The sequence below is a fragment of the Zeugodacus cucurbitae genome, chromosome 3 (assembly GCF_028554725.1).
Source record: "Zeugodacus cucurbitae isolate PBARC_wt_2022May chromosome 3, idZeuCucr1.2, whole genome shotgun sequence".
NCBI classification, from domain to species: Eukaryota; Metazoa; Arthropoda; class Insecta; order Diptera; family Tephritidae; genus Zeugodacus; species Zeugodacus cucurbitae.
Window position 1 is genome coordinate 42,536,773 of NC_071668.1, and position 20,055 is coordinate 42,556,827.

A 20,055-nucleotide genomic window follows, 5' to 3' on the forward strand; every position below is an offset into this window, starting at 1 on the left:
AAGCTTTCTTTACCGGTGACCAATATTCCATAAGATAAGTAACTCTACCCGTCTTGCAGGGAAGTTTCAGTAAGATATCTTAATTTTTACTCAAGTTATCGCTTACACGGACAGACGGACGGACAGACATCCGGATTTCAACCCCATATCTAACTCTTTTATTTCTTGGTGACACAAACAACCGTTATGTGAACAAAACTATAATACTCTGTGCAACATGTTGCGAGAGTATAATAATAATTGCCAGAATATAAAATATTCGGTTACACACTAACTTAGCCCTTCTTTACTTGTTTGCCGCGCATTTAGTTATTTGTGTTTTTGTGCTGCTTTTAAACACAATGGGCCTCATACATAAAAACGAGTAAAAGCGCTGAGTTGAGGCATGTGAGCAATTGCTCGTAAGTCGAGTTCGATCAAACAGCAACAGCTTTTGCTCAATTTCGTATGCATAAAAATGAGTTCAAACCAATTGCAATTACTTGAACAACGGGAGATCAAACACCTAATTGTTATAGAAGTGCAAACGTGTCGTCAAGTGAAAGCGAAGTAGAAGTAGGATCAAATAATAATAATAAAATAGAAACTTACGACATTTCTAAATTTTTAGTAAAAAAAACTAAATCCAAGCATTAAAAATAAAATTCAATCAATTACCAAGGATTAAAAATAAAAGAAAGCAACAGTAGAAACATGTGTAAAAGAAATTGAGCAAAAATTTGGCATTCAATTAACGGGGAAAGCACTAAGTTCGGGTGTAACGAGACTTATGGTCCAATTTCGGTTTTTAGAAGGGCGATGCCACACTATAAATACAGTATTTGTGCAAAGTTCTGTTCCGATATCTTCACTAGTACTTACTTTATATATTGTAAGGTAAACGATTCAGATTGACTTCACAGTTCTGGTATATAGGAAGTAGGCATTGTTATGAACCGATTTGGCCTATTTTCACAACATATTATTGGGATGGCAGGAAAATATTATGAACCGAATTTCATTGAAATTGGTGGATTAGTTTCTGTGGTAGGGTTTGATCCCATAAGTGGGAGGAGCCAATTTAAAATTTTGTATACCAATTTAGTGCAGCAATTATGTACCATCTTTATAATGAAATTTCAGTTTTCTGGTGTTGTTTCTTACTGAATTAAAGCATTTAGTAATAGTAGTTTTCAACTTAACCTCTGTATGGGAGGTGGACGTGGTTATAATCCGATTAAAAGAAATGGTTTTAGAAAGTTTGGTTGATATAGCTTTAGTAGTTTACGATATATGTACAAAAATTACATTCAAATATGCCCCCTTACAGTGCGATCCTTTGTACCTAATTTTACTTTCACAGCTTTATTTAAGGCTTAGTTATACTTACCCCTGATTATGTCTATAATTTAAAAACAGTATTCCAACTTTTAACTTTTCTAAAACTTTTTATTTTCAGCATTTTACGCTGTTAATGTCTAAGATAGGTTGACGTGTTTTGTAATTTAACATATAATTGTTATTAAACATACTAAGCGTTTATCGCTTGGGCCTGAATGTATGGTGTAAATGAAAGCCTTAATATGTATAGTTGTCCTGTACATCAGGCACTGGTACATGTAAAGGTTCCATTTGTGTTGGATAATATTTGCCCACATGATTTCAATTCCGTGAAGACCTCCGTGAAAAATCCTGGTTCAGCATTGATTTTTAACATTTTACTACTCAAGCGATTGACAATGATAAGGCATCTGAAAAATATAAAATTGAAAAGTTAAGACGATTATTTTAGCTTTATTTTGATTATCCAGAACCTATAAAAGCATAAAATCGTATTGCTAATATTGTACATCTAAGTGGAGGATGGAGTCACATGTAGAGGAGGATGGAGTCATATTCACGTAAGTGAGGAAAGTTCACGAAGTTCACGTAAGTGAGGAAAGTTTCTGACTGTCATTCACTTGGGAGTGGAGCAGCTCACGACTTCCGGTCTTAGACCAAGTATCCTCTGCGTAGCCAACAGACATCCGTTTGGAGGCGAGCTAAAGTGAGAAGGCGAAACCCGCTTATGCGGCTGTGCGTAGGGTTTGGGACCCACCACATAAAAACACCCCCCAATGAAAAGGAAGAAACAGCCTCGGATGAGAGACCCCAATTTTGATGACGACCACTGCAAACGTTTAAAGGACTACGAATTAAGGGTATGCACCTGGAATGTCCGGACCCTTAATTGGGAAGGTGCTCCTGCCAAGCTGGTTGATGTCCTCATAAGAGTAAAGGCTGGCATCACCGCAATCCAAGAAATGCGAAGAAGGTGCCTTTGGCACAACAGTCGGAAAATTCAGCCTCCATGACGAATCATCACCAAACGGTCTGAGGCTGATCGACTTTGCCGGGGCCCGAAATATGGTCGTCTGTAGTACTAGATTCCAGCATAAGAAAATCCATCAAGCTACTTGACTGTCCCCGGATCGAATCACTCGCAACCAGATCGATCATGTTGTGATAGATGGACGACATGTCTCATGGGATGGCATTTCAAACTCCTTACGTACAGCTGCGACCGAAACCATTGGCTTTCGGAAAAGTCAAAAAAACAGCGGGTATGATGATGATTGTCATCTCGCAGTGGAGAGAAAACATACTGCCTACCTCGCAATGTTGCGATCGACCGCAACACGAGCGGGAGCTGAAGAGGGAAGCGAGACGCATTTGCAGACAAAAAAGAAATAGGCCGAAATGCGTGAGTATGAAGAGCTTGACAAGCTGGCCGACAGGGGTAATGCTCGAAAATTTTACGAAAAGATCCGGCGACTAACTGAAGGTTTCAAGACCGGAGCACACTCCTGTAGGACCCCCAGAGGTGATCTAGTTATTGATGACCAGAGTATACAGAGTTTGTGAAGGGAACACTTCTCCAGCCTGCTGAATGGCAGTGAAAGTACAACACCAGGAGATATTGAACCCGATTTCCCAATCGACGACGATGGAGCAGATGTTCCATTGCCCGACCGTGAAGAAATTCGAATAGCAATTACCCGCTTGAAGAACAATAAGGCGGCGGGGGCCGATAGATTACCGGCCGAGCTATTCAAATACGGCGGCGAAGAGCTGATAAGGTGCTTGCATCAGCTTCTTTGCAGAATATGGTCGGAAGAAAGCATGCCTGACGATTGGAATCTCAGTGTACTCTGCCCAATACACAAAAAGGGAGACCCCACAATTTGCGTCAATTACCGTCGGATAAGCCTCCTCAACATCGCGTATAATATAAAGTTCTATCGAGCGTACTGTGTGAAAGACAAAAGCCCCCCGTCAATAAACTGATTGGACCTTATCAGTGTGGCTTTAGAACTGGAAAATCAATCAACAGACCAGATATTCACCATGCGCCAAATTTTGGAGAAGACCCGTGAAAATAGGATCGACACACCATCCCTTTGTCGACTTTAAAGCTGCTTTCGACAGCACGAAAAGGAGCTGCCTTTATGCCACGATGTCTGAATTTGGTATCCCCGCAAAACTAATACGGCTGTGTAAGCTGACGTTGAGCAACACCAAAAGCTCCGTCAGGATCGGGAAGGACCTCTCCGAGCCGTTCGATACCAGACGAGTTTTCAGTCAAGGTGACTCACTCTCGTGTGATTTCTTTAACCTGATGCTGGAGAAAATAATACGAGCTGTAGAGCTAAATAGAGAAGGTACAATTCTATAAGAGTGTACAGCTACTGGCGTACGCCGATGATATTGATATCATTGGAAACAACACCCGCGCCGTTAGTTCTGCTTTTTCCAGACTGGATAAGGAAGCGAAGCGTATGGGTGTGGAGGTGAACGAGGACAAGACGAAATATCTCCTGTCGTCAAACAAACAGTCAGCGCATTCGCGTCTTGGCTGCCACGTCACTGTTGACAGTCATACTAGGAGTTTTCGAGAGAAAGGTTTTGCAGAAGATTTATGGTCCCTTAAACATTGGCAACGGCGAATACCGCAGACGATGGAACGATGAGCTGTATGTGGTATTCGACGACATAGACATAGTCCAGCGAATAAAAAGACAGGGGCTTCGCTGGCTAGGTCATGTTGTTCGAATGGATGAAAGTGCTCTAGCTCTGAGAGTATTCGATGCAGTACCCGCTGGTGGAAGCCGAGGAAGAGGGAGACCTCCACTCCAATGGAAGGACCAGGTGGAGAGGGACCTGGCTTCGCTTGGTATAACGAATTGGCGCCAAACTGCCAGAAGGAGGGATACGTGGCGCGCTGTTTTGGACTCGGCTACAACCGCGTAAGCGGTGTCTACGCCAGTCAAGAAGAAGAAGTAAAAAAAATAAAATTTCTCAACAATTTATAAAACTATTTCTATTTGATTTTTACCTAAAATGGATATTTTTAAGAAAACTCTTTATTTTGATCTCTACCAGTAAATAGTTTGTGGTAAGATATATTAAGCAAAAATTATAAACGAGAAGTTCACGCAAATTTCTGGTTGCCATTCAAATAGGAATGGCCAGAAACGATTGGCGCCGTTAGTTAGACGAAATATCTCCTATTATCAAACAAACAGTTGGCACATTCGCGACATGGCTCTTACGTCACTATTGACCTTGAGGAAGACCTCCCCTACTTCGGAAAGACCAGGTAAAGAGGCGATCTGGTTTCACTTGATATTTCCAATTGGCGCCGAATTGCGAGAGAGAGACCAATGGCTCGTTATTATTGATTCGGCAAAATCGCATAAGCGGTGCCTACGCCAAATAAGAATTGATGAACACACATTTCGGTTTTTTTGTATGATGAATTTTTATTTCCACATGAAAGAAAATTTCGTATCATGAATTTCGTGTGAATGAAAACTTATGCCCGGTTTCACAGTCAGTGCTTAGGTTGTGCTTAAGGCAAAACAGAAATATTGCGTTTTACAGTTCATACTTAATTTATGCTTAAGTACTGAAAATGGGAGACTTAAGCAGTGCTTAAGTAACAGCTGATTTTTGTTTTAAATATTGACTTATTTGTCAAAAAAATTAAATTAAAATTATTTGCTGAAAAAAATTTTGGAATTTCTTGCATTCAATGATGGTTATATGCTTTCCTGCGAGTTGCAATAGGTGCCCCCACTCGCTTGCGGTGAAATTCGGTGTCCTTTTATTGTTTCCGTCCATTTCTCAGATTCTAAATTTATTCGTCGCAAAGTTATTTTTCATCAACAATAATTTCAATTTGTCGATGGTATTCGTAAACAAATGTTTTTCATTGTGCTGCCATATATCATAATAGAATTTTATAGAAAATAAGCATCGACTGTGAAACGCAAATGACTACTCAGTCAACAACAATGCTTAGCTAAGATTTTATTTGGGCACAACTTAAGTACGAACTGTGAAACCGGGCATTATTCTCGAATTTCGGCATTGTGTCACAAATAATTTTGTATTGATTTTTTGATTATTCGTATTGGAACTACATACAAATGAATATTCCGTTTATAAAGCCAATTACGCGATTGTTTTAGCATAAAAGCATAAGTTATCCTCATAAAAATTTTCTGTGTTGGCCCGAGTTGCATTCTCCACCACGCAAAGTAGTTGTCGCTTAATTGCACATCAAAATTTGTACAAATTTTCGTTCAATTAACCGAGGAATCAATTAACAGATACTCGCTTAATTGAAAAATTTGTTTAATTAAAAGAATCCCGTCTAAATGAACAGTTGGTTCAATTACAGGAATCACGCTTATTTGGACTATTTGGTGAATTAGGCGATTACGTAGGAATGAAAATTTGAAAGTTTTTTGTCTTATTAAATAGTACAATATTAAAATATTATCCAAAAGTATGAAATCGATATGATTAAAATTTCAATAATGTAAAATTTCAAACGGATTTATCTCAAAACTAGAATTTTGAAGTCAGTGGATACGATTTCTTGAAAAGTTATGAAGCGATTCTGTTGAAAAGTTTCCACACATCTTTATTACAATTATTTTTCGAGTCAGTATATGGTGAAAATTTTACCACAAAAGTTAGTTTTTTTGTTCAAAATCGATCAAGAATTCAGTTTTTAATCTTTTCTTTTTTCCTTCGTTCATTAACAACAAATATTTTTGGTTTGTTGATTTGGATGAACAATGAGTTATGATGTCCACGGCAATAATCTTTTTTTGGATACTTCATGGAAGATGTGGTAAGCTTTCGGAATTTGTAAATATAAATTTCACAAAATACTGTTTAAATATGTATCTTTAATATGCTGAATGAAATATATGATTGTATACATTAAAAAAATTTAAATATACTCATACATATGTGAACTTAAAGTTTTTCAAATATTTGAATATTTTTTACCATTATAGGAAAAAATGCAATAACAATTTTATGTACTTTCATATATTAGGTAGGTATCTATGAATCTTTTTATGTTCATATGTACATATATATATTTGTTATTCAAATTATATTATAACAGAATTATAGAGTGTTGATTAGAAGATTGTTTTTTTCAACAATATTATTTAGCGGGGAAATTTAAAAGGAAAATGATTTTTGAAGAGATATATTTTGAACCAACTAAACGGGAAAATCACTTAACCGAGTCCAATTATTCGAGAAAATTTACACCGTTCAATTAAACGGGGAAACCAATTAACCATAGGGTCAATTAAACGAAAAGTACTGTAATAGTATATTTGAATTTAATCAAATACACTTCAACTGTGTTTTGTTAATATACCTTAGATTAGTTTTAATGGTTGTTCCCCACAAGAGAAGGAATACACTTAGACTAGGATAGTGCTTTGGCAAGTCAGAAAAATACCCTAATAACGCAGTGAACCAACTACAAATGTTTTTTACTTCAAAATTCGCTAATTCGCAAAGATGTTCAAAAAAGTGAGATCACAGGAATTTTATCGATCTCCATAAGGAAGTGTTGAGATGATTCCAACTCGTCTTATTCTAGGAAACATCAGCAGCAAGCACCCGATAAAATTTTTAATTGCTCAATGACTCCTACAACTAAGGGAGTATTACTGAGGGCGAAGAGCGCCCTAGACATCTTATGATTTTCCTTGCGTCAGAAGAATCTTGTGACTGACCAGCGTTTACCCAGCTCAGCTGAAGTCCAGTAGAAGTAATTAAAAACCAAACGTTTGATTTTTAAATTGTATTTATTACCCAGTTGCAAAACATCTCTCATTGAGAACGGTCATAGATCAATGTATATTTATCTTCTTCATTACAACCAAAAAAAAACGCGAAAACGAAAGTGAAAAAAAAACAATTCTTAAGTGTGACATCTGTTCATTACAACCAAAACAAAAACCTGTTTGGCTCGACAAAAACAATAGCTACAATAACACATACCAGCTTTGCGATCGCTGGCAAGTACAACAACATGAGTGATGACGATGATGATGCTGGTATGGAATGGCAAAAAGTAAGAAAACGGCCCGCGAAAAGATCATTATAGAATTCACCAAATGTGACTAGAAAACAACCGGCACTGGATTATGGCGCATGCACTTCCAATAATTTTAACCAATTCAATATCTTAAATAACGATGTTGGAGAAACATTTATGAAGGATACAAACCCTGATGGCATAATAAATGATAAAAATACAACTGAACCAGAACGTGAGAGAATGGAAATTTTGGAAACTCCAAAACCTCCACCAATTTTTATCGGTGACGTCTGTGAAATTAGTGGTCTATTAAACTACCTTAAAACTAAAATGAATGCCAAGGAATTCACGTATAAAGCACAACGAGATGGTAATGTCCGAATCATGGTTAAAACCGTCGATAAATATAGAGAACTCATCAAAATTATGAGAAATGATAATGTTAAATTTCATACTTTTCAACTAAAGCAAGACAGAGCTTTTCGTGTCGTAATCAAAAATCTCCATTACACTACGCCGTTGGAAACAATTAAAGCCGAAGTTGAGCTGCTTGGGCATGCTGTTCGAGGTCTTAATAATATAAAAAATCGCATTACTAAGATGCCACTAAATATGTTTTTCTTAGATCTTGAGCCAGATAATAGTAACGCGGAAATTTACAACTTAAAATATATTGGAAACGCTGTTGTTAATATAGAATCACCAAAGAAGGTAAGCGATATCGTGCAATGTTTTCGTTGCCAGGAAATCGGCCACACAAAATCATTTTGCAATAAAAAATTTAAATGTGTTAAATGTTCACTACAACATCCAAGTGACAACTGCCCAAAAGACAAAAATATTCCAGCTAAATGTGCTAATTATTTTGAGAACCATGCTGCCAGTTATAAAGGCTGCAAAATTTATCAAAAAATTATGTCCGACAAAAAGTCTGCTACTAATGTTTTGAATAAGAGTCAATCTCAAAATAACCGAGCCAATTACAGCCAGCCAAATTTCATAAGTCCTAGTAATCAATTAAAAAACATTAACAACAACAACAACCAGCCAACTTATGCTCAGGTAGTGGGAAATGATAATATAAACAATCAAGGTGATGTATTGTCCAGAATTGAAAAACTTCTAGAAAGACAAGCTGAACAAATAAGTAATTTACTGAATATGATAATGCTACTTGTAAATAAATTATGTATGTAGATATTCGTATAGCCATATGGAATGCTAACGGACTTTCCAATCACTATAATGAAATAAATTTATTCCTAAAATCTCATAACATTGACATTATGTTAATTTCTGAGACTCACTTTACCAGGAAATCATATCTATATATTAAAGGATATGAAGTTATAAATGCTAATCATCCGTCTGATAAAGCACATGGAGGTGCAGCAGTGATTGTTAAAAACACTCTTAAATTTAAAAAACTAGATAACGTTAATTTAGTGAATATACAACCTGCAGCTGTTCAAATTAAATGTATGCATATTGATGTATCTATAGCGGCGGTGTACCTACCTCCACGGTTTGCGTTTAAATTAGATGATTACAAAATATTTTTTCAAAGCCTTGGTAACCACTTTATTGCTGGAGGGGACTATAACGCTAAGCATCCTTGGTGGGGATCTAGACTGACTAACCCTAAAGGAACTGAGCTATTTAAATGTATAACAAAGTTTAATTACTCAACTATTTCTACTGGAAAACCTACATACTGGCCTAGTGATCCTCGAAAGAGACCGGACTTGTTAGATTTTGTTGTGTACAACGGCATATCACAACACCAACTCCACATTAAGGAGAGCTTTGATTTAAACTCTGACCACTCACCAATGATAGTAACTTTTGGGACTACTGTGTCGAGTATTGAAAAACCATACAAGATTATTACGCAAAATACTGATATAGCAGCATTTAGAAACTGGCTGGAGAATCGAACTAATTTAGATGTACCCTTAAAATCTAGCGATGAGATTGACTTAGCAGTTGAAAAGCTTACAATTGCTATTCATGAAGCGGGATTTCTTTTCACTTCACAATCAAACGCTAATGAAGTTAAAAAACCATTTCTTCCTATTGAATTAAGACGGTTAGTAAAAGAGAAAAGATTACTCAGGAAAAGATGGCAAATTAGTCGGAGTCCTCTTGACAAAAAAAAAATTTAAACAAAGCAACCAACGACTTGAAGTCAAAACTGCGGGAAATAAAAGATCAAGAAACATCAGAGTATCTAAGGAATCTAGATCCCCATGCAAACAACCCAGATCATAACCTGTGGAAGGCAACTAAATATCTGAAGAGACCCACCAGGAGAAATACGATTATTGAAAATAGTTATGGTCACAGGTGCAGAGATTATCAAGAGAAAGCCCAAGCTTTTGCTCACCATTTGCATTCAGTTTTTACACCAAACGTACTTCCAGATAACGAAAACACTGCTGAGGTACATAACTTCCTAGAATCGCCTTGTCAGATGAGCCTGCCTATTCGAAAAATTTGTATTAAGGAAGTAACGACTGAAATAAAGAAAATTAAACTTCGAAAATCGCCTGGATTTGATAAAATTGATGGACTTACTTTTAGACACCTGCCCCAAAAATGTATCAGAATGCTTACTTATATCTACAATGCTATGCTTAGACTCGACCACTATCCAAGTCAATGGAAATGCGCTGAAATAATAATGATTCCGAAACCCAATAAGCCTGAAAACCGCCCTTCTTCATACCGTCCAATTAGTTTACTGGCAACCTTCTCTAAAGTATTTGAAAAGATACTTTTAAAGAGAATGTTACCTGTTTTAGAAGACCAAAATATATTACCTGAACACCAGATTGGGTTTAGAAGGGGGCATGGAACTCCTGAGCAATGTCATCGAATTGTTAAAATTATGGCTTACATGGCTTACAGCGCCTTACTATCTACTTATAAAATCATTTTTAAGCAATCATACGTTCTATGTCCAGGAAAAAGGTGCATCTTCTGAATTATATTCGATTGGCGCTGGAGTTCCCCAAGGAAGCGTCTTAGGACCTCTGTTATATACAATATTTACAGCTGATCTGCCGATCGCTAGTGGATTAGAGGTAGCAACTTATGCTGATGATACGGCCTTTATTGCCACAAGTTTTAATCCTAGTGATGCCTCACTTCACTTACAAGAACAACTTAATGTTGTCGAAAAATGGTTAAAGGATTGGAAGATAGAGGTAAATACACAGAAATCCATTCAGATAACGTTTACATTAAGGACTGGGAAATGTCCTCCTGTAACATTAAATGGCTCTACAATACCTGAAAGTGAAACTGTCAAATACCTTGGTCTTTATTTGGACAGACGACTCACTTGGAAGACACATATCAAAGAGAAAACGAAGCAACTGAAATTTAAAACTAAAAAAATGTATTGGCTTTTAGGTCATCGATCACAACTGAGCCTTGAAAATAAAGTACGACTTTACAAGTCAATTCTGAAACCAGTATGGACATATGCAATGCAGTTATGGGGCACGGCGAGTACATCGAACATTGAAATCCTCCAAAGATATCAATCGAAAACTTTAAGAAGCATTGTAAGTGCTCCTTGGTATATAAGCAACTTCGAAATCCACAAAGACTTAAATATACCTTTTGTTAAAGACGAAATTGGCAAAGCCTGTCGAAGATACCTAGATAGACTGTCTAATCATGAAAATTCATTGGCAATAAATTTACTGGACAACAGTATGGCTGTTAGACGCTTAAAACGAACTCACATTTTGGATCTCCCATATAGATTTTAGGTAGTTTTAAGAATATTTTTAGCAAATAATGTAATTGAAGAATATATTGATTAGTCTCATTGGAGAATAATCAATCCTGCTACTATTACTGTATTTAAAAAATTTGCTGATTGTCAATTGATAGATTGCAAATAAATTTTATACTATAAAAAAAATTTATTACCCTACTACGTATGGCAGTCGTTACCGACGATCGAGTTCTTATGGCTGACTTTTCGGTGTCTGCACCTAAATTCCTAACACCTACCAAAATCTACTTAACCAAAGCCTCAAGTGGATTGCCGCATGATCCAGAATGCTGATTTTGCAATTCCCATGATGTAAACTGCTGGTGAGGGTAGTCATATTTTACCAGTTTAGTCTAGTCTTTGCAGCCTCTTGCGCTTGAAAAACACTAAAATAGTCGTGAAGCGTTTTGAAGCCTTCACCACAAAAGAATACCGCCAAATATTAATTTATCTTTGGTATCATTTAGCCAAAGAACTACTTAATATACCTAGACCTTAGTTCATATTAAAAAGTTTTTAAAATTAATTAAATTGTTTATATTGATACTTGTTCCCAACAATGTATTTACAAATTAAGCTGTTTCACATGAACAAAATTACATTTTCAATACGCGCTTCAAAGGACTTCAAGACTATTTTAGCGTTTTTAAAGAGCAAGTAGCTACTAAAAAAACTAGCAGCGGACCTACTGCTTCGAAGCGTAGCGTCCTTTAGATTAATGGCAATTCAGCAAATTGTTGGACTACACATGTCAGTCGCTTTAAAATTACAGATTGCGAATTTAAAGACTTTTTTGGAACGCTAGGTCCAAGATTTCTAGCAGGTGGTGATTACAATGCAAAACACATGTACTGGGGCTCACGTCTTATTAATCCGAAAGGACGGCAGCTGTACTACACTATTATAAATAAGCACAATAACCTTGATATAATATCTCCTGGTAAGCCGACATACTGGCCCAGTGATAGAAACAAAATACCAGACTTAATAGATTTTGCTGTAGTCAAAAACATAAATAGATCGCTAATAACAGTAGATACATGTACTGACTTATCTTCTGATCATTCTCCTGTACTAATAAAGTTATGCGAACAGCCCATGATAGTTGAGCCGAAAGTTTCTCTAACAACTCATAAAACAAACTGGTTGAAATATAGAAAATATATCAGTAGCCACATTAACATAGATTTAAAAATAAATACAGGAAGAGATATTGATAACAGTATAGAAGAATTTAATGATGTAGTAACTAATGCAGCTGTCTTGGCAACACCAAAAAAAAAAATTAAGGTTTTTAGAAACATGACTAATAATGAAATAGAAAAGCTTGTGAACGAAAAAAGGCGAGCTAGACGCGAATGGCAGATACATCGCTCTCCTTCTACTCAGCTTCAACTGAAATCTGCTGTACGTAAGTTAAAAAAAGCGCTTAAACGCGAGGAAGAATACAGCACTGAAAATTATATAAAGAAACTGTGTCCAAATTCTACCAAGCAAAACTCTCTTTGGAAAGCCCAAAGGTCTTTTAAGCCACCGGTAGATTCCAACATGCCTATAAGACAGTCAAATGGTAATTGGGCACGAAGTGACGAAGATAAGGCAAATTGTTTTGCAAATCACCTAGAAAAGGTATTTCAATCAAATTGCCCAAAGAACAATTTTAAGTTGCCAATCATCCACAATACCACAAACGAATCACTTGGGTCTATTAAGACTTCAACTACTGAAATTGTTAGTATCATAAAAGAGCTTAATCCAAAAAAATCGTCAGGCCACGATAATATTACTCCAAAAATGCTAATTGAGTTACCAAATATTGCTTCAACAGTGCTCTCCTTGCTCTTTAATGCAATTTTTAGTTTCGGATACTATCCTATTTCATGGAAAAAGTCGCAGATAATCATGATAGATAAACCGGGAAAAGACCTGACACAGCCGTCTTCATACAGACCAATCAGTCTTCTACCCTGTCTTTCTAAAATATTTGAAAAAGTGTTACTATCAAAGATGTCTCCTTTCCTTCATGAAAATAGGGTAATACCAACGCACCAATTCGGTTTTCGTGCAAAACATGGCACTGTAGAGCAAGTAAATAGAATAACTAACGAAATTAGGAAGGCATTCGAACATAGAGAGTACTGTTCTGCTATATTTCTAGATGTGGCTCAGGCGTTTGATAAAGTGTGGCATGAAGGACTTTTGTATAAGATTAAAAAAATTTTACCTTTCCAATTGCATAAAACCTTGGAGTCCTATTTAAAAAATAGAAAATTTGCTGTAAAATTATATAAAGATATATATCTTGGTATTCACCTAGATATAAGGCTTACGTGGAGAAAACATATATCTAGTAAAATAACGTGCATGAAGATAAGAGCTGCAAATTTAAATTGGCTTTTAAATAAAAACTCTAAACTTAGCTTAGACAACAAAGTGCTTTTATACAATGCGGTTATAAAGCCGATTTGGATGTATGGAATTCAACTGTGGGGTACGACCTGTGCAACTAATATTGATATAATACAAAGGTTCCAATCGAAAATGCGTAGATCAATCACGTGCTCACCATGGTACATGCGCAATGAAAATATCCATAAAGATCTTGGTATCCCTATGGTAAAGAAAGAAGTAGAGGACAGCAGATTGAAATATTTATCTAAACTCCGTGATCACCCAAACCCATTGGCTAATGCTTTAGTACATTCCTGCGATCAAACACGCCTAAAAAGAAGGGATATGCCTGCGTATTAAAGAGCAACGTTTCACCAATACAGCTCAATCACTTGGTTGAGCTTGTCTAGCTTTTAAATAGATTTAAGATTTTATAACTTGTTGTTAGGCAGCAGATTCAATAAATAAGGAAATATTGAAAAAAAAATGTCAGTCTTATCGACAGGAGAATGGAAACAAGTAGGAGCACTACCTATCCTATTGTGATATTGGGCTTCAGGTGAGCTGCACAAGCGCTAGTCAGTAAAAAGATCATTCTGACCCAAGGATAATCTCGACATCTTGGAAGCTCTTTGCCCTCAGTAATATTTTTTTTCTTAGTTGATATTAAAAAGTTTTTAAAATTAATTAAATTGTTTATATTGATACTTGTCCCCAACAATGTATTTACAAATTAAGCTGTTTCACATGAACAAAATTACATTTTCAATAAGGAAAAGTTTCGAAGATGTGAGATTTTCCCCATTTGAAATACATGATACGAAAAAGGCAAATGTGTTAGTTTTTTCATTGGAAATATAGTTTATATGAAGTTTACCATAAGGCTGAATAAGAATTATGGTATGCTAGTTCTTTGGCACCATAGTTAAATTAAATTTGGACTTCAAGGACTTCAAGACTATTTTAGCGTTTTTAAAGTGCAAGTAGCTACTAAAAAAACTAGCAGCGGACCTACTGCTTCGAAGCGTAGCGTCCTTTAGATTAATGGCAATTCAGCAAATTGTTGGACTACACATGTCAGTCTTATCGACAGGCGAATGGAAACAAGTAGGAACACTACCTATCCTATTGTGATATTGGGCTTCAGCTGAGCTGCACAAGCGCTAGTCAGTAAAAAGATCCTTCTGACCCAAGGATAATCTCGACATCTTGGAAGCTCTTTGCCCTCAGTAATATTTTTTTTCTTAGTTGAAAGGGTTATTGTCCCATCAAAAATTAGAACCGGGCCTGTAATAAGATGAGGTGGAAACATCTCAACACTTCCATATGGAATGATAATTTATATTTTTATGCAATAACAGTCGAAATTTTCTTTTGTGTGGAAATAAAAATTCATGGGAATGCTTTATTCACATAAAGTTTACAATAGGGGTGAATGTGATTTGAAATATATGAAGTCAGCCCAAACGTTCTTCTAACTCTATAAACATTATATAATGCTTTTCGTCTTTCTGGTTGATTGTAAGCGATTACACATGAAAAATCTTTGGAACCTTTAAACCTATCAACATGGTAATGTACGGATTCACCTTTATTGAACTTAAAAGATTTATACAACTTACCTTTCCCAAAATTTATCTTTGCAGTCTTCAACTAGGAATGGTTTCAGTGGGTAGCTTATCTCATTGCCCATATAAGAATATGATAAGTATAGACACGTTAGAACAGATGCCTGCAGCTCCGATTCCTTAGTTTCTTCGCCATCTACTAGTTCCCTTATGAGCATGTACACAAATACTACATTTGCCGGATTTATAAATGCCACATCCTGAAATAAAATGGTACGGATCAGTAGATTCAAAATTAAATCCAGTAACTACAGTTATAATCGTTATTCTTTTAAAATAGCCGCCATTAATTTAAAAATTGAAATGAATGGAGGTATGTGCGATTGAATTAGTTGTTATATGTTATATTTTTATACTTTCGCAACAAAATTGTTAAGAGAGTATTGTAGTTTTATTCACATAACGGTTTTGTGTAAATCATAAGACTAAACGAGTTAGATATAGGGTTATATATACCAAAGTGATCAAGGTGAAGTGTGGAGTTCAAATCCGAATGTCTGTCTGTCCGTCCGTCCGTCTGTGCAAGCTGTAACTTGAGTAAAAATTAAGATATCTTGGTGAAACTTGGCACACTTATTTCTTGGCACCATAGGAAGGTTGCTTTCGAAAATGAGCAAAATCGGACCACTGCCATGCCCACAAAATGGCGAAAACCGAAAACACATAAAGTGCCATAACTAAGCCATAAATAAAGCTATGAAAATAAAATTTGGTATGAAGGATCGCACTATGAAGGAGCATATTTGGATGTAATTTTTTTGGGGAAGTGGGCGTGGCCCCGCCCCAAAATAGGTTTTTTGTACATATCTCGCAAACCAATAGAGCTATATAAACCAAACTTTCTGCAGTCGTTTTTTTAGCCACTTCTTAATACTGTCCAAAAATGGAAGAAATCGGCTAATAACCACGCCCACCTCCCATACAAAGGTTAGGTTGAAAATTAGTAAAAGTGGGTTAACTCACTAACGAAATACGTCAGAAACACATTTCACATATGAAATGGCAGATGAAAGCTGCACTCAGATTTTTTTAAAAAATGGTGAATGGGGGTGGCGTCGCCCACTTATGGGTCAAAAACCATACCTCAGGAACTACTCGACCGATTTCAATGAAACTTGGTTTGTAATAGTTTCCTTACATCCCAATGATATGTTGTGAAAATAGGCCAAATCGCTTCACAACCACCACGGAGGATGGAGTCATATGTAGAAGTTCACGTAAGTGAGGAAAGTTTCTGACTGCCATTCACTTGGGAGTGGCCAGGAACGATTCTTTTACATGTGGCTCAAGCAGCTCACAACTTCCGGTCTTAAACCAAGTATCCTCTGGGTAGCCAACAGACATCCGTCTGGAAGCGAGCTAAAGTGAGAAGGCGAATCCCGCTTATGCGGTTGTGCGTAGGGCTTGGGACCCACCACATAAAAACGAATAACCAGTGAATAAGAAACACAGGCCTCGGATGAGAAACCCCCCTTTTGATGACGACCACGGCAAAGGTATAAAGGACTATGATTTAAGGGCATGCACCTGGAATGTCCGGACCCATAATTGGGAAGGTGCCTCTGCCCAGCTGGTTGATGTCCTCGTAAGAGTAAAGGCTGACATCACCGCAGTCCAAGAAATGCGATGGACGGGACAAGGACGGAAGAAGGTGGGTCCTTGTGACATCTACTACAGCGGCCATATAAAGGAGCGCAAATTCGGTGTGGGATTCGTGGTGGGAGAGAGACTCCGTCGTCGAGTCCTGGCATTCACTCCGGTGGATGAACGTCTAGCCACAATCCGCATCAAAGCGAGGTTCTTCAACATATCGCTGATTTGCGCCCACGCCCCGACGGAAGAGAAGGACGAAGTGATCAAAGATACCTTCTATGAGTGCCTAGAACGTACCTATGAGCGCTGCCCCCGCCACGATGTCAAAATCGTGCTAGGCGATTTCAACGCTAGGGTGGGTAAAGAAGGTGTCTTTGGCACAACAGTCGGAAAATTCAGCCTCCATGACGAAACATCACCAAACGGTCTGAGGCTGATCGACTTCGCCGGGACCCGAAATATGGTCATCTGTAGTACTAGATTTCAGCATAAGAAAATCCATCAAGCTACTTGGCTGTCCCCGGATCGAATCACTCGCAACCAGATCGATCATGTTGTGATAGATGGACGACATGTCTCCAGTGTTTTTGATGTGCGTACTCTTCGTGGTCCCAACATCGACTCGGACCTCTATCTTGTAGCAGCTAAGATACGCACCCGCCTCTGTGTAGAAAAGCGCACACGTCAACAAACACAAGGAAGGTTCGACATCGAGAAGCTGCAATCACAACCGACAGCCGAACGATTTTCTACTCGACTTGCACTCCTGCTCTCTGAGAGCACTCATCAGCATCTTGGTATAAGGGAGCCGTGGGACGGCATATCAAACTCCTTACGTACAGCTGCAACCGAAACCATTGGATTTCGGAAAAGCCAAAAAAACAGCTGGTATGATGAGGATTGTCATCTCGCAGTGGAGAGAAAACATACTGCCTACCTCGCAATATTGCGATCGACCGCAACACGAGCGGGATGGGAAAGATACCGCGAGCTGAAGAGGGAAGCGAGACGCATTTGCAGAAAAAGAAAGAAAGAGGCAGAAATGCGTGAGTATGAAGAGCTTGACAAGCTGGCCGACAGGGGTAATGCTCGAAAATTTTACGAAAAGATCCGGCGACTAACTGAAGGTTTCAAGACCGGAGCACACTCCTGTAGGACCCCCAGCGGTGATCTAGTGGTTGATGACCAGAGTATACTGTGTTTGTGGAGGGAACACTTCTCCAGCCTGCTGAATGGCAGTGAAAGTACAACACTAGGAGATGGCGAACCCGATTCCCCAATCGACGACGATGGAACAGATGTTCCATTGCCCGACCGTGAAGAAATTAGAATAGCAATTACCCGCTTGAAGAACAACAAGGCGGCGGGGCCGATGGATTGCCGGCCGAGTTATTCAAATACGGCGGCGAAGAGCTGATGAGGTGCATGCATCAGCTTCTTTGCGAAATATGGTCGGAAGAAAGCATGCTCGACGATTGGAATCTCAGTGTACTCTGCCCAATCCACAAAAAGGGAGACCCCACAATCTGCGCCAACTATCGTGGGATAAGCCTCCTTAACATCGCTTATAAGGTTCTATCGAGCGTACTGTGTGAAAGACTAAAGCCCACCGTCAACAAACTGATTGGACCTTATCAGTGTGGCTTTAGACCTGGAAAATCAACAACTGACCAGATATTCACCATGCGCCAAATCTTGGAGAAGACCCGTGAAAAAAGGATCGACAGACACCATCTATTTGTCGACTTTAAAGCTGCTTTCGACAGCACGAAAAGGAGTTGCCTTTATGCCGCGATGTCTGAATTTGGTATCCCCGCAAAACTAATACGGCTGTGTAAGTTGACGTTGAGCAACACCAAAAGCTCCGTCAGGATCGGGAAGGACCTCTCCGAGCCGTTCGATACCAAACGAGGTTTCAGACAAGGTGACTCGCTATCGTGCGACTTCTTTAACTTGATGCTGGAGAAAATTATAAGAGCTGTAGAGCTGAATAGAGAAGGTAAAATTTTCTATAAGAGTGTACAGTGCTGGCGTATGCCGATGATATCGATATCATTGGAAACAACACCCGCGCCGTTAGTTCTGCTTTTTCCCGCCTGGATAAGGAAGCGAAGCGAATGGGTCTGGTGGTGAACGAGGACAAGACGAAATATCTCCTGTCATCAAACAAACAGTCAGCGCATTCGCGTCTTGGCTCACACGTCACTGTTGACAGTCATAACTTTGAAGTTGTAGATAATTTCGTATACCTAGGAACCAACATTAACACCGATATTAATGTCAGCCTTGAAATCCAACGCAGAATCACTCTTGCCAACAGGTGCTACTATGGACTGAGTAGGCAATTGAAAAGTAAAGTCCTCTCTCGACGAACAAAAACTAAACTCTACAAGTCCCTCATCATTCCCGTCCTACTTTATGGTGCAGAAGCGTGGACGGTGTCAACATCCGATGAGACGGCACTAGGAGTTTTCGAGAGAAAGGTTTTGCGGAAGATTTATGGTCCCTTAAACATTGGCAACGGCGAATACCGCAGAAGATGGAATGATGAGCTGTATGTGTTGTTGACATAGACATAGTCCAGCGAATAAAAAGACAGCGGCTACGCTGGCTGGGTCATGTTGTTCGAATGGATGAAAGTGCCCCAGCTCTGAAAGTTTTCGATGCAGTACCCGCTGGTGGAAGCCGAGGAAGAGGGAGACCTCCACTCCGGTGGAAGGACCAGGTGGAGAAGGACCTGTCTTCACTTGGTATTACCAATTGGCGCCAAACCGCCAAAAGGAGAGATGCGTGGCGCACTGTTGTGGACTCGGCTATAACTGCGTAAGCGGTTTCTACGCCAGTTAAGAAGAAGAAGCTTCACAACCACGCCTAATTCTTATATACCAGAACTCTGAATCGTTTACTATACAATATATAAAGTAAGCACTAGTGAAGATATCGGTGCAGAACTTTGCACACATACTATGTTTATAGTGTGGCAGTCCCATTCTAAAAATCGCCGAAATCGGACCATAGGTTTTTAAGGCCCCATATATCGAACACGAGGGTTCTAACCTAATATTATGGTTTCCAACTTTCAATTGACTTTATACCATATATATGACGAATATGTGAGTCAAATTGTCTATTATACAATAATAAATAAATAAATTGCGAGAGTATAAAATGTTCGGTCACAACCGAACTTAGCCCTTCCTTACTTGTTTCTTTAATTGTTAAGATATGGTCTGACTGGAAGGTATACATTCGCAAAAGGTTGGGCATAACAA

At 38.3% G+C, this 20,055-nt stretch overlaps 1 protein-coding gene across 6 annotated transcripts in view; it reads right to left on the minus strand.

Moving 5' to 3' along the window:
• Positions 1 to 1,407: 1,407 nt before the first annotated feature.
• LOC105219768 (cyclin-dependent kinase 5 activator 1) overlaps positions 1,408 to 20,055 on the minus strand; it is a 45,824-nt gene continuing 27,176 nt past the window's right edge. For all 6 annotated transcript variants that reach the window (XM_054226637.1, XM_054226639.1, XM_054226638.1 and 3 more), the window contains 2 exons: positions 15,185 to 15,390; positions 1,408 to 1,730 (listed from right to left, as the gene is read on the minus strand). In XM_054226637.1, the coding sequence (XP_054082612.1) occupies positions 1,583 to 1,730; positions 15,185 to 15,390 (354 nt within the window). In that variant the 3' untranslated portion in view covers positions 1,408 to 1,582. The remainder of the gene's footprint in view (positions 1,731 to 15,184; positions 15,391 to 20,055) is intronic.